General features: G+C 35.9%; 1 protein-coding gene across 7 annotated transcripts in view; it reads left to right on the top strand.

Annotated features, from left to right (window-relative positions):
* Window positions 1-15,368, top strand: part of CSPP1 (centrosome and spindle pole associated protein 1) — a 195,164-nt gene that overhangs the window by 121,380 nt on the left and 58,416 nt on the right. For 5 of the 7 annotated variants that reach the window (XM_067712141.1, XM_067712143.1, XM_067712142.1 and 2 more), the window contains 5 exons: window positions 3,248-3,341; window positions 4,375-4,432; window positions 6,369-6,577; window positions 8,752-8,873; window positions 9,232-9,310. In XM_067712141.1, coding sequence (XP_067568242.1) covers window positions 3,248-3,341; window positions 4,375-4,432; window positions 6,369-6,577; window positions 8,752-8,873; window positions 9,232-9,310 — 562 coding nt within the window. The remainder of the gene's footprint in view (window positions 1-3,247; window positions 3,342-4,374; window positions 4,433-6,368; window positions 6,578-8,751; window positions 8,874-9,231; window positions 9,311-15,368) is intronic. The other 2 variants (XM_067712146.1, XM_067712145.1) reach the window with 1 other exon arrangement.

Here is a 15,368-nt window from a genome sequence, read left to right as displayed (position 1 = left end):
CTTCGGTCTCATAAACATCTGGTAGGGGCAGCAAGTGAGTGCAGATTCCCCTTCTGCATTGCTATTCCAATCCACAGAAAGCCTTTAAGAATTCATTAGCGTTTCAGTTATTTTCTTTTTACCTACTTCTAAGGTAGCTGCCTATTTCTCTGTACTCTGGTAAAGGTAAAACCCTTGGGTTGTCCCATCTTTCTATGGATTGGTTTTTATACCCTTTGGAATTTAGTTTACATGGTTGCTTGTAACCTCAGCTCTCTGATGGGCTTTTTAAAAGTTTTGATTTTGTAGATGATTGAGCTTTTTTCCATTGTGGGGTATGAGCAATGTTCTCTTGTGGCTTTCTAGTTTCTAAGCAGAAGTAGGACTCCCCATTTAGTTCTTTATAATAGTTTCCATTTCCTCCTCATTATATTACTGTTTTCATTTAAATATTTGGGCATAGTTATGATAGCTGTTCTAACATCTTTGTTGTTACGTCATCTCTGTTGTTTATGTGATTTTTCTTTCAATTGATTAACTTTTCTAATCACTGTATTGGGTTTCTATTGCTGCATCACAGATTAGCATAAATTTAGTGACTCAAAACATCACACATGGGCTTCCCTGGTGGCGCAGTGGTTGAGAGTCCGCCTGTCGATGCAGGGGACACGGGTTCGTGCCCCGGTTCGGGAAGATCCCACGTGCCGCGGAGCGGTTAAGCCCGTGAGCCATGGCCGCTGAGCCTGCGTGTCCGGCGCCTGTGCTCCGCAACGGGAGAGGCCACAACAGTGAGAGGCCCGCATACCGCAAAAAAAACCCAAAAAACATCACACATTATCTGAATTTCTGTGGGTCATTAATTTTGTTGGGTCTTTTGCTCAGGATCTCATAAGGCTATAGTTAGGGTGTCAGCCAGGCTGTTTTTCATCTGTAGGCTTATGAGGGAAGAAGCCCCTTCATATTTTTCACTAAATTCATTTCCTTGTGGCTGTATAACTAAGGGCCCTGGTTTCTTACTGGATCTGCTGGAGACTGCCCTCAGTTCCTGGAGGCCATCTGCTGTTTCTTGCCACATGGGCTTCCTCACCAAGGCCAGCAAGGAGAATCTCTAAACTCAGTGAGGGCTTTTATCTGATTATATCAGACTCACCCAAGATAATCTCCCTTTCGATAATTCGAAATTGATTTGGGCCTTAATTACATACATCTGTAGATTTCTTTCACCTTTGCCATAGTCATTGGCTAGATGCAAGTCATAGGTCCTGCCCACACTCGGGGAAGGTTTATACAGGGAGTCAGCGCTAGAAGGCAGGGAACATAGGATCTGTCTTCGAATTTTGCCTACCACAGTCATGTTTTTCTGTTACTTAAGGACCAGTCTTTCAGAGGCCTTATTTTAAATCTAAACTTAGCTGGGACATCTAGAGTAGCCTTCGCTCTAGGAAGATTGTTCAGCCTTCCTGCTACAGAGTGACCTTTCTCGGGCTCTTCCCTGAATACCCTTAGAGGATCACCGAGAACTCCAGTCTAGCTGCCTGGAGCTTAAATTTCTCTCCACTTTGTTTGAGGAGGTCTGAGAATTCAGTTTATGTGTCCTCCGTAATTTTTTGCCCAGCCTAATAGAATTTCACTCTGCATACACAGACTAGTACACAGTAAAGTTTGAAGGAATGCCTTTACAGATTTCTAAAGCCCTTTTTACGCTTCTTTTTCAATCTTTGCCCTAAACTTCTAGTCATTTTAGCTTTCCTGAATTTTGATCTTTTTTTTTTTGCGGTACGCGGGCCTCTCACTTTTGTGGCCTCTCCCGCTGCGGAGCACAGGCTCCGGACGCGCAGGCTCAGCAGCCATGGCTCACGGGCCTAGCCGCTCCGCGGCATGTGGGATCTTCCCGGACAGGGGCACGAACCCGTGTCCCCTGCATCGGCAGGCGGACTCTCAACCACTGCGCCACCAGGGAAGCCCCTGAATTTTGATCTTTATCTGCTCAATTTAACATAGTTTCCCAGCTTTGTTTGGATTTTTCCTTCCCTGTATCCATGGAGATTGCATGCAGGTAGAAACAGGTGCCTGAAGGGCTCACCTCATTTATTTAACTTCTCTCAGGTATTACAGTTGTGTGCTACCTGTTGTCCAGTGTCCAGTATCTGAAAAACAGTTATTTCATATATTTTGCCTAATTTTATTATTATTTTTTTAATGGAGGGAGGCTGAGTTTTGTGTTTAACTCCATCATGATCAGAAGCAGAATGGATATATCTACTTTGATTGTAAAACATTATTATTAACCTTAATGTAATTTATGTTACCCTTTGGGAGCTTCACTGTTGCTGACATCTGTCCTTAATGGGCAAATTCAGATGCTGTGTGTCCAACTGATGGTTGGGAGACTAATAATTAAGGTAGTAGAGAAATTTCTGGTTTGGTTGCATTTTTGATAACCCTGTGATTTGTGTAATGTTCCAGATTTTGCATATCTAGATTAAGAGGTTATTTTATGTTACTAACATGCAATAATAATAATTTTCTGTGGATCTAAGGTGCTTGCATGACTGGATTTTCATGTAAGTGATACCAGAACCAGAGGTTTATATATTTTTTTCTGTAGAATTGAGGTAACTATTGAAGTTTTTTGAGCAATGTGTCATCATGATTAGTGTTGTATTTTAAGATAGTTAGTCTTACATAAGTGTGCTGGTTATATTGGAGTAGGGAGGGGGGGAGGAGTTCCAGAGACTAGTTAAAAGGTTATTGCTGCAATTCAGGTAAAATACAGAGAGTTCCTATCGAAGGCTGATGGCCATGAGAATAGAGAAGAGGGTCCTCACATGAAGTAAATAAGAAAGCATGAGCCATAAAAGTTACAGTGGGGTTTTGAGGCTCGATTATTTGGCCAGTAACAGAAAACAAAGAAGGGCGATTGCTTTTGAGATGTTCATTTTGAACACACTTGTTAAAGTTAAGGGTCTTGTGGGAGGTGTTAGTGGAGATATCCTGATCTTTGGAAAATGGGGATAGGAGTTAGAATATTCTCTTATTTAGAAGTTTGGGAAGGATTAATGTGTCTTGGTTTGACACATAGTAGTTATTCAAAAATTATGAAACTAGTTGAATAGGTAATGATACATATGATTTACCTTCTATATTTGCTGCATATGTAGTAATTATACTCTTTGATATAATTAAAAATGGAGATTAAAAAATTGACTTTCCAGTTACATGTGTTGCTTAAGAGTTAAGACTGCATTTTTTTCTTACCACTTTCTAGGAGGTGAAGATCGAGAACTTATTCAGAGAAGGAAAGAGAAATATAGACAAGAACTGTTGGAACAAATGGCTGAACAACAGAAGAACAAGAGACGGTAATGAAAGGTTTGCATTTTAAAAAGATGTTTTGAATTTAGATACGTTTGTTTAAAATGACATAGTGGTGACTATTACATGGTAAAATAAGGGGATATTTTTCCTAATACGATTCAGTATTTGTAAATCATTCTATTTCAGTCTCCACATTGTAAATCAGCCAGGGTAATAAAACAGATACCATGTGGGTGTTCATTTTCTTTATCATAGGTAACAAAGGAGACTATGTGTTCATCCTATAACAGGCCTTGTACATACTTTCATTAATTTCTTCAGTTTTAGGGTAGCATTTAATGCTATCTACATGCCCACTGTATTATCCCATATATAGTAGCAAATATAAAATAAAAGTATTTTGTCTTTTAACAATGAAATGGTAAGCACACGTATACATGCTGTATAAAAATAATCATGATAGATCCACAGATATTTATATTGTATACAAGTCTCAGAGTTTGTAATCTTTCATGTAGAAATACCTGTGAAATATTAATTCCAGTTTAAAATTAGGGATAGATATCTTGGTTCTAAGATAATTTGAGACCTGTCATCTTTTAGTTTTGTTTTTTTTCCTAAGAGGAAGCCAATATCTACTGTCTGATATTAGCCATCTTTAACATCATTTTCTTAAAAACTCTTATTGGAAAGTATTGTATTAATTTTTCATTTTTTTACCCTCCTTTTTGTGAACTGAAGATATACATGAACCTTAAAAAAAGTTTCTTATTTGTTTCACTAAGTAAAGATTTTGTTTTACTTCTCTACTTTATTCTGTGTGAATTCCTTAGACTTTGAAGTATCCCAGGCACTGGTTTAGAGATATTTATTCCAGGGCAGTTTACATGTGAATATTAGTTTACTTTGTACCAAATCGGAAAATTTAGTTTTCAGAATTATTTAAGACTTTATTGTCAGTTAAAGGAATTATTTGTTTTTGGAGATGTTATTGCATGGACTTTGTGTGTAAGGTTGTTTCAGTAATGATAGTGTTTATTATAACTTTTTAATATATAAAACTTAAATTTTGTTTAGAGAAAAAGATTTGGATCTCAGGGTTGCAGCTTCTGGAGCACAAGACCCTGAGAAATCGGTAAGGGTTCCTGCCGTCTTTTAATGTTTAATCTTTCATTCAAATAAGCCTCAAATGTAGTGGCAGGTGGAGATAGAACATATTGGGGAAAATGTATGAGTAGACCAGTTTGAACAGTAATAAACTAAATTCAGTTCTCATAAAACATTAAGTCCTAACTCTTACTTGTTTACTTCTCTAAGATAATTTTTCCTTTTTCATGTGTGCGTTTTTAAAGTTTCTTGTAAATTATTCCCTTCCACTTTATTTACATGCACTATTCCATGCACTGTTTTAGTTTAATTTACAATGGATGTTAATAATTTTTTTCATTGTATCATGACCATTTTCCTTATATTAGAGGAATTTCCAAAGGAACTGAAATCTTTAATTCTAGGCCTTAAGCATTTTAGTAGTTTTTACTTAATGTAAATCTAGAGGTAATAACCTTATTTTTACTTTAATTCTTCAATTGTCATAATTGGAATGAATTACACATATCATCACAGTTGAGTAAGGAGAAGGTAATAATTTATTACTCTTCTCAAAGGAGACTTTTTTTTTTAGCTGAGTGTGTAGAATTTATTTGCTAAGGCAAGTTTTTGTTTCATCTTTAATGATTAAGAAACTTTAATTTCATTAAAAAGTTCATTCTTAAAAAGAATATAGCAACTTAAAATTACTCAGCTGTAGGCAACTTTTGTCTTTTTCTTATGCTAAGTATATATCCTGTGGATTATTTATTTTAAAAAGTTTAATACTGCACCAGCATCACTCCCAGTGTGCTTTTTGACTGCTCATAGAGTAAAACTTTTAGATTAATCTGAGAAATCATTCCTGAGAAATTAAACATGCTGGGGAAAAAAGGATGAATTCCAAAACTGAATATATTTTCTTCTGTCAATAAATACCTTTGAAATAGTTTTGACAATCAGAAATTTCCTTTTCAAATCTTGAACTTTTTAATGTAATATGGTGGCATGTTAAACTTTGCATTTATAGTTACCTTAGTGTTTGATGGACCTTCTTATTTATATTTAAATGAAACAACCTTTGGAGTGTCAAGTTGCTTTATGAGAATAAATAAATAAAACTATTAGATATAATATGTAGACCATTACTTTTGGGTTTACTTTTGATGTACACATCTTAGAAAGGGACACGTAAATGATGTTTTGGAGCGAGAGTAAGCAAACTGTAGCCTGTGGCCAAATCCACTTGCTGCCTATTTTTGTAAAGCTTTATTGCAGCACTCCCTCATTCATTTGCTTACATATTGTTTTGGTCTACTTTAGTAGTTGTGAAGAGACCACATGGCCTGCAAAGTCTGATATATTTACTAGCCGGCTCTTTACAGAAAACGTGTGCTCACACTGATCTAGAGAATACTTTGATGTTAGAATACTTTGATGGCAATTGGTAGTGGAGCAGCATAGTCTTGTAGTATAATAGAGTTTTGGTTTTTTTTTTTTTTTGTGGTACGCGGACCTCTCACTGTTGTGGCCTCTCCCGTTGCGGAGCACAGGCTCTGGACGCACAGGCTCAGTAGTTGCGGCTCATGGGCCTAGCCGCTCCGCAGCATGAGGGATCTTCCTGGACCGGGGCACGAACCCGTGTCCCCTGCATCGGCAGGCAGAGTCTCAACCACTGCGCCACCAGGGAAGCCCCCAGTACAATAGAGTTTTATATTTAGAATTAATATCTGGCTCTAGTCTTTGCTTGATTTTTTATGAATGGTGAGACCTTAGGTGATTTATGTACTTTCATGGAGTCTCAATTACCTCTTTTATAAAATAAGAATTGGATCTTTAAAATCTCTTAGTTATAGCTGTAAAATTCTGTTATTCTATGTCTAACTTAAGTGCCTGCTGGCAGTCTGGGATAGAGGGTCTTTGGAGATCCCTTCCACCTTTAAATTTATGATTACATGCAACAAACATTTTTTTCTTTATTTTAGCCTGATAGACTAAAGCAGTTTAGTGTGACACCAAGATACTTCGAAGAGACGATACCACCTGAAAGACCCAGAGTAGCTTTCCAGACACCTCTCCCTCCTTTGTCTGCCCCATCTGTCCCACCCATCCCATCAGTTTACTCCATCCCATCTCAAAATGAAGATTTGCACAATGGACCCAGCAGCACCCTTGGTGAAATGGTGCCTCCCAGGTGCTTGTTTAAAATGTTTTGTGTTTGGGAATTAGGTAAGGTATCATTATATTGTATATTCAGAAGGATTTGCTGAAGCAGGTAATGTTATCCTTCAGAGATTTTTGTGCAGTTAAAGGCTTTTGTCAAATAATTTCTATTGAAATTTGTTTCCATTGTTGATCTTTTCTCAGTTATTATAAAAACAAGGGAAATCCTTATAACATTCTTTTGCTGTTTAAAGATGCTTCAGTATTTTTAAAATGCATGACTAAGTATATTTATTATTTAGTTTTAGGTCATATTTTGGAATATCTGTTTAACATATAAAACCTAGCCATTTTCAATTTTGTAATTTCCACTTGGCAAACATTGAATACTTTCTTCAGTTAATGTAGAAAAAGTTTCTAATGTGACTGTTTTATATATATTACTTTATTTTAGTTTCTGTTTCCTTCAACTCTTTCTCTGTGATTACTTACAGGCTATGCAACTCAAATACCTGAAATAAAGTGTTGAGATTATAAAACCTGTATTTAGGTATTAGGGTAAAGATTTGACTTCCATAGGTAAAAAGCATTGTGCTATTCTGGACTAAACATAAAGAAAATCCTGTTAACATTGGTATTTTCTGGTCTATACTTTCTTCTCTTAGTAGGATTTTCTCTTATTTTTGCTTACTATTAATGTATTAATTGTAGGATTGCATTTAATCAGGTGTTTTTCCTTTTTAACATTGATATTGTAGGATCGCATTTAATCAGGTGCTTTTCCTTTTTAGCATTATTTTCTGGGCTATACGTTCCTTTAGGACTTGGTATTATCTTTTATTTACTGCTAACGAATTGTAGGACCTTGTTTACTGTATTTATCAGGTGTTTTGTTTGTTTCATCTAATGGCTTCCTGACTCAAAGGACTAGGCGGGATTGGAATTACAAAGGATGGTATGATGATTTTAGCATTGATTTAGGGATTAAAATGGTTGGCTTCACTGCCTGGAATTTGGGCAGACCACACTTGTATTGAACTTCAGTTTTCTCATTTGTAAAAGGTAGAATAGTAACAGATATTTATATATGTGTGTGTGTGTATATATATATATATATATGTTTTTTAATCTACAGTTATAGGGTTGCTGTGAGGATTAAATTTTATATCAATCTCTATAAAAATTTAAGATTTAATGATATTGACAGTTCTCTTTTATAGTAATTTTTCAACTGCTTTGTTTATCTATGGAGTGAGGATAGTAAGGTTAGACACGTTGAATGATCAGTAAATATGAAAAATATTCATGACTGAAGAGAACGTTAATGCCTTCTCAGCTCTTCACAATTATTTTGAAGTATACAAGGGATAACCTAATATATACACTCAAAAGTGAAAACATTTTCTAGGATGCCTCCTTTTTCTTTCTGTTCATCTAAGGGAATTTGCCTTTTACATTTTAACTAATGGAAAATATTGCCTTGGTGGAAATACAGAGATACTTCCTAAACATTAATGAAGTGCTGATGTAGAGGTTTTTAGAAGTTTTAACTTTATGAAATGCTGAAAATGAACTCAGAAATTTACTGTTGATATTTAAATAGTTTCTTTTTCACATTATAGTTTAATTCCTTTGAAAGAGCAAAACATTTTTAGGGTTAAAAAACTACATCTTTCTCCCAGTCAAATGGAACCATTTATAATCTCATTTTGTACCTCTTTGCCTTTTCTTGATGTTGTTTCTTTCTTCTCTGTGACTAACTCACTCTAGTAGTGTGGCTGAAGCATTGCCTTTCCTAGAAAGCCTTCCTTATACTTTCCTCCTCTTCCCTATGTGATTTAAATGTTCCTGCTCGATGTTCTTGTAGCATCCTGTGTCTACTTGTATTGTTTCATTTACTGTACTTTGCTGTAATGGCTGTATTGTTTTGTTCCTGAGGGACAGAGACCATGTTTGGTCAATACTGGCAGATAGTGACGAATTAGATGTTAATTGATTGAATAAGTGTTGTACCTTAAATTATGAAATTTTATGTTTTTTGCTTTTTGAGTTATAATTTTTGATAAGAGATTGAAGCAAGATGGTGGCTTTTCCTAAAGCAGCAATTAGATTTTCAGTAAGATTTTTGTAAGAAAATAACATCTTGATTTTTAAAAAATTTGCAGTGGAATATGAGAAGAATTTCCCAATTGTCTTTTGATACAGCATTGCACCTCTGCCTCCACCTCCCCTGCTACCACCTTTGGCTACCAACTATCGAACTCCTTACGATGATGCGTACTATTTTTATGGGGCCAGGAATACGTTGGATCCTAGTCTTGCTTACTGTGAGTTATCTGTGGGGTAAACATTATTTTCCAGTGGTTCAATCAGGAAAATTGGTTTTTGTGCAAGCAAAAATATATAAATGAGAAAAAGCACAGCTTTACTTAATTCCAATATTATATATATATTGATTTAATAAATACTGTATTTTAAAACTCAGTTATAATTCATAGTTATTTCCTTTTTATCTAGATTTAAGAAATATTTTATGTTTTCTGGCCTTATTCTCTGCTAACTCCTAACTCAGAAGGAAATTGGATTTTTTTCCTTAGGAAACATTTTCAGTATGTGACTTTTCCTTTAGAGATAAAGTGTTATTAAGTGGGTACTCTGAAACAAATATGTTGGTTTTCTTTTAAGATGGTTCAGGAATGATGGGAGTACAGCCTGCAGCTTATGTTACAGCTCCTGTCACCCACCAGCCAGCACAGCCTATTGTGTAAGTAGTTAAAATAATAATTTGTTTCAAGATTAATTTGTCTTCCATAGAACTTGTATTATTCAATGTGTTCTTTTATTCTTCAGAACAGATATAACTTATTTTAATTTCCAGTTATTACGTAACCAGTATGTTCAAAGTATTGCTTTTAAGTCAGTGTTTCATAGAAAGCACATTTAAAAAATTAAGAATAACCTCACTTTCTTTCATTAGCAAAGTCATGTATGTATAGTTATAGTTTTACATTTAAGTTCATGATCCATTTTGAATTATCTTTTGTATAAGGTGTTAGATTTCGATTGAAGGTCTTTTTTTTTTCTTCTGCTTTATGAGTGTCCAATGGCTCCCAGCACCATTTGTTGACACGATTATTTTTCCTGGGAATTGCTTTTGCACCTTTGTCAAAAATGGGCATATTCGTGTGGGTCTCTTTTTGGGATTCTCTATTCTATTCCATTGTTCTATGTGTCTATCCTTATGTTAGTATCACTTGATAATTGTAGCTCTGTGGAAGTTTGGAAATCGAGAAGTATGAGTTCTTCAAATTTGTTTTTCTTTTCCAAGATTGTTTTGGTTATACTAGGTCCTTTGTATTTCAATGTGAATTTTAGGATCAGCTGCTCAGTTTCTGCCAAAAGGCAGTTGAGATTTTGATGGAGGTTATATAGAATCTGTAGATCGGTTTAATATTACCATCTTAAGTTTTTTTCAATTTTTTGTAATGGTAACATACACATAACATAAAATTTATCATTTTTAAGCATTTTTAGTGTATAGTTCAGTGATGTTAAGTACATTCATATTGTTGTGTAACCATCACCACCATCAATTTCCAGAACTCTTTTCATCTTGCAAAACTGAAACTCTGTACCTATTCACTATTCCCTCTCCCCTATGCCCCTGGCACCCATATTCTACTCTTTGTTTCTATGATTTCGACTACTTTAGGTACCTCATAAAAGTGAAATCATACAATATTTATCTTTTGTGTCTGGCTTTTTAATTTTATTTATTTATTTTTTTTGTGGTACGCAGGCCTCTCACTGTTGTGGCCTCTCCCGTTGCGGAGCACAGGTTCCGGACGCGCAGGCTCAGCGGCCATGGCTCACGGGCCTAGCCGCTCCGCGGCATGTGGGATCTTCCCGGACCGGGGCACGAACCCATGTCCCTTGCATCGGCAGGCGGACTCTCAACCACTGCGCGACCAGGGAAGCCCTGGCTTTTTTAACTTACCATAATGTTCTTGAGGTTCATCCATGTTGTGACCTAAGTCAAAATTTCCTTCCTTCCTTTTTTTTTTTTCCCACACAGCTTGCAGGATCTTACTTCCCAGAATTTCCTTTATAAGGCTGAATAATATTTGATTGTGTGTATATACCATATTTTCATTATCCATTCATCCACCTATGAATACTTGGGCTACTTCCACATTTTAGGTATTGTGAATGGGCAACTGTGAATGTGGGTATACAACTTATCTCTTTGAGACTCTGCTTTCAGTTCTTTTAAGTATATACTCAGAAGTGGAATTGCTGGATCATATGGTAATTCTATTTTTAATTTTTTGAAGAACCACTGTACTGTTTTCCACAGCAGCTGTACCATTTTATATTCCTACCAACTGTGCACAAGGGTTCCAGCTTCTCCACATTCTCACCAACACTTATTAGTTTCTGTTTTTTTGCTAGTAGCCATCCTAAGGCGGGTTAGGTGGATCTCATTGTGGTCTTGTTTGCATTTCTCTATGATTACTGATGTTGAGCGTCTTTTCATCTGCTTTTTGGCCATTTGTCTGTCTTTGGAGAATGTCTTTTCAAATCCTTCTCTCATTTTTGAATTGGTTACTTTATTTTTTTGTTGTTATGTTTTAAGAGTTCTCTATATACTCTGGATATTAATCCCTTATCAGATATATGATTTGCAAATATTTTCCGCCATTCTGTGTATTATCTTTTTACGCCATTGACACTATCTAGCAGTACTATAGATGCACACACATTTTTAATTTTCATGAAGTCCAGTTTGTCTATTTTTTCTTTTGTTGCCTTGCCTGTGTTTAGTGTCATATCTAAGAAATCATTGCCAAATCCAACGTTGTGAAGCTTTTGCCCTGTGTTTTCTTCTAAGAGTTTTATAGTTATGAGGTTTTACATTGAGGATTGTGATTTTGAGTTACCTTTTGTGTACAGTGTTAAATAAGGGTGCAACTTCATCCTTTGCATGTGGATATCATTTTCCCAGCACCATTTGTTGAAAAGACTGTTCTTTCCCCATTGTATGGTCTTGGCATCCTTGTCAAAAATCATTTGACTTTATATGTGTGAATTTATTTCTGGGTTTTCTGTTCTGTGCAGTTGGTCTATGTGTCTGTCTATATGCCAGTGCCATGCTGTTTTGATTACTGTAGCTCTGTAGTAAGTTTTGAAATCAAGAAGTGGGGGTCCTCTAGCTTGTTCTTTTTCAAAATTATTTTAGCTATTTGAGGTCTCTTGAGATTCCATATAAATTTGGGGAAGGGTTTTTCTATTTCTGCAAAAAAGGTCACTGGGATTTTTTTTTTTTTTTTTTTTGCGGTATGCGGGCCTCTCACTGTTGTGGCCTCTCCCACTGTGGAGCACAGGCTCCGGACGTGCAGGCTCAGCGGCCATGGCTCACGGGCCCAGCTGCTCTGCAGCATGTGGAATCCTCCTGGACCAGGGCACGAATCCGCATCCCCTGCATTGGCAGGTGGACTCTCAACCACTGCGCCACCAGGGAAGCCCGGTCACTGGGATTTTAATAGGGCTTGCATTGAATCTCTTGATCACTTTGGGTAGTTTTGACATTTTAACAGTATTAAATTTTCCAATCCATGAACAGGGGATGTGTTTCCATTTGTTTATGTCTTTAATTTCTTTCAGCAATGTTTTGTAATTTTCACTGTACCAGTCATTCACCACTTTGGTTAAGTTAAATCCTGTGTAGTCTGGGTTTTTTTGACGCTATTGTAAATAGAACTGTTTTTGTAATTTCCTTTTCAGATTGTTTATGGTTTGTGTATAGACATTCAACTGATTTTTTTGTGTTGACTTTGTATTCTGGTACTTTGCTGAATTCATTTTACTAACAGTTTTGTGTGTGTGTGTATGTGTGTGTGTGTAGTTGTTAGGGTTTTCTGCATATAATATCATATCATCTGCAAACAGATAATTTTACCTCTTCCTTTCCAATTTGGCTGCTTTTTTTAAATATAAATTTATTTATTTATTTTTGGCTGTATTGGGTCTTCGTTGCTGCACGCAGGTTTTCTCTAGTTGCGGTGAGGGGGGTCTACTCTTCATTGAGGTGTGCGGGCTTCTCATTGCGGTTGCTTCTCTTGTTGTGGAGCACAGGCTCTAGGCACGCGGGCTTCAGTAGTTGTGGCTCTTGGGCTCTAGAGCGCAGCCTTAGTAGTTGTGGTGCACGGGCTTAGCTGCTCCACGGCATGTGGGATCTTCCTGGACCAGGGCTTGAACCAGTGTTCCCTGCATTGGCAGGCGGATTCTTAATCACTGCGCCACTAGGGAAGCCCAATTTGGCTGATTTAAATTTTTTTTTCTTGCCTAATAGTTCCAGTACTATGTTAAATAGAAAGGGTGAAAGCAGGCACCTTTGCCTTGTTCCTGATCTTAGAGGAAACGCTTTTAGTCTTTCACTATTGAGTCTGATGTTCACTTTAGATTTTTCATATGTGGTATTTATTATGTTGAGGTGGTTCCCTTCTAATTCTAGTTTGTTGAGTGTGTTTATCATGAAAGGTTGTTGTTAAATTCTGTTAAATGCTTTTTCTTAATCAATTGAGATGGTCGTGTGTTTTTTCTCCCCGTCATTCTGTTAATATTGTCTATTATACTGATCAATTTTTATATGTTGAACCATCCTTATATCCCAGGAGTAAATCCCATTTGGCCATGGTATTTAATCCTTTTAATATGCTGATATATTTGGCTTGCTAGTATTTTGTTGGGGATTTTTACGTCTGTGGTCATAAGGGATACTGGTCTATAGTTTTCTTTTCTTGTAATGTTTTTGTCTTGTTTTGAAATCAGGGATATGCTGGCCTCCTAGAATGAGTTAGGATGTGTTTCCTCCTCTTCACGTTTTTGGAAAAATTGGAGAAGGACTAGTGTTCTTCTTTAAATGTTAGGTAGAATTCATCATTGAAGGCATTAGGTCCAGGGCTTTACTCTCTCAGGAGATTTTTGATTAGGGATTCAATCTCCTTATTAGTTATAGGTTTATTCAGATTTTCTATTTCTTTGTGATTTAGTCTTACATCTTAACTATATTAAATCTCCAATCCATGACATGGATGTCTTAATTTATTTGGGGTTTTTAAATTTCTTTCAACAGTATTTTGTGGGTTTTAGACTGTTTAACTCTTGTTTAATTTATTCTAAAGTATTTAATACTTTTTGATGGTGTTGTGAATGGTCTTTCCTTAATTTCATTTTTATATTATTCATTGGTTTATAGAAATACAATAGAAATTTGTATATTGATCTTGTATCCTGCAGTTTTGCTGAACTCTTTTTATTATTACTGTTTTTAGTGCATTTCTTTGCATTTTTCTGTATATATGATTTTTAAAAAATAAATCTATTTATTTATTTATTTATTTTTGGCTGTGTTGGGTTTTCATTGCTGTGTGTGGGCTTTCTCTAGTTATGGTGAGCAGGGGCTACTCTTTGTTGCAGTGCATGGCTTTCTCATTGCGGTGGCTTCTCTTCTTGTGGAACATGGGCTCCAGGCTCACAAGCTTCAGTAGTTGTGGGTCGCGGGCTCTAGAGCACAGGCTCAGTAGTTGTGGCACCCGGGCTTAGTTGCTCCGCGGCATGTGGGATCTTCCCAGACCAGGGCTCGAACCTGTGTGCCCTGCACTGGCAGGCGGATTCTTAACCTCTGCGCCACCAGGGAAGTCCTCTGTATATATGATTATGACATCAGTTAATAGAGGTTACTTCTTCCTTTTCAATCTAATTTTTTTTATTTCTTTTTCTTGCTTAATTGCCCTGCCTAGGGCTGCCAGTACAATGTTGAATAGATATTATGAGAGTGGGCATTTTTATCTTATTCTGATCTTAGGTGGAAGGCATTCAGTCTTTAACCATTAAGTATGATGTTAGTTGCAGGTTTTTCATAATTGCTTTTATTAGTTTGAAGTTCCTTTGTATTCTTTGTTGATTATTTTTATCAAGAAGGGGTATTTAGCGAATTCTTTCAACATTTTACTAACTTGGAAGTTGAATTTTGCGAAATGCTTTTTCTGCATCTATTGAGATGATCCTGTGGTTTTTGTTCTTTATTCTGTTAATGTGGTGTAGTATATTTATTGGTTTCAGATATATTAAATCAACCTTGCATTCCTGTGATAAATCTCACATGGTCATGGAGTATAATCCTTTACATATCTTGCTAGATTTTTCAGTTTACTAATTATTTGTTGAGGATTTTTATCTCTATATTCATGAGTGTTACTGGTCTTTGGTTTTTGTTTTCTTTTGATGTCTGTTTGATTTTGGTATCAGAGTGATACTAGCCAAATAGAATTAGTTGGATGCATTCTTCCATTTTCTATTACTTTGGAGAGTGTGTGAAGGATTGTTGCTAATTCTTCTTTCAGTGTGGTAGAATTCACCAGGAAGCCAGTTGATACTCATCTTTTCTTTATGGGTAATTTTTTGATTACTAATTTAATCTCTTTCCTTGTCATTGGTTAATTCATATTTAAAATATTGTTCTTGCATCAGTTCTGGTAGTTTGTGTCTTTCTAGAATTTGCCCATTTCATCAAGATAATCTAATGTGTTGGCATACAGTTCTTCATAGTATTCCCTTACAATCTTTTTCATTTTAATAAAGTCAGTAGTGGTGTTTCTTTTATTTTTTTATTTCAGTAATTTTAATCTTCTTATTTTCATTCTGGCTAAACATTTATCAATCTTGTTGATCTTGTCAAAGGATCAGCTATTGGTTTAGTTGATTTTCTCTGTTGTGCTTCTGGTCTCCATTTATTTCTCCTCTAATCTTTTTTTTTTTTT

This window comes from Pseudorca crassidens, chromosome 17 (genome assembly GCF_039906515.1).
Source record: "Pseudorca crassidens isolate mPseCra1 chromosome 17, mPseCra1.hap1, whole genome shotgun sequence".
NCBI lineage: Eukaryota > Metazoa > Chordata > Mammalia > Artiodactyla > Delphinidae > Pseudorca > Pseudorca crassidens.
This window is presented reverse-complemented; position numbering and strand designations above follow the sequence as displayed.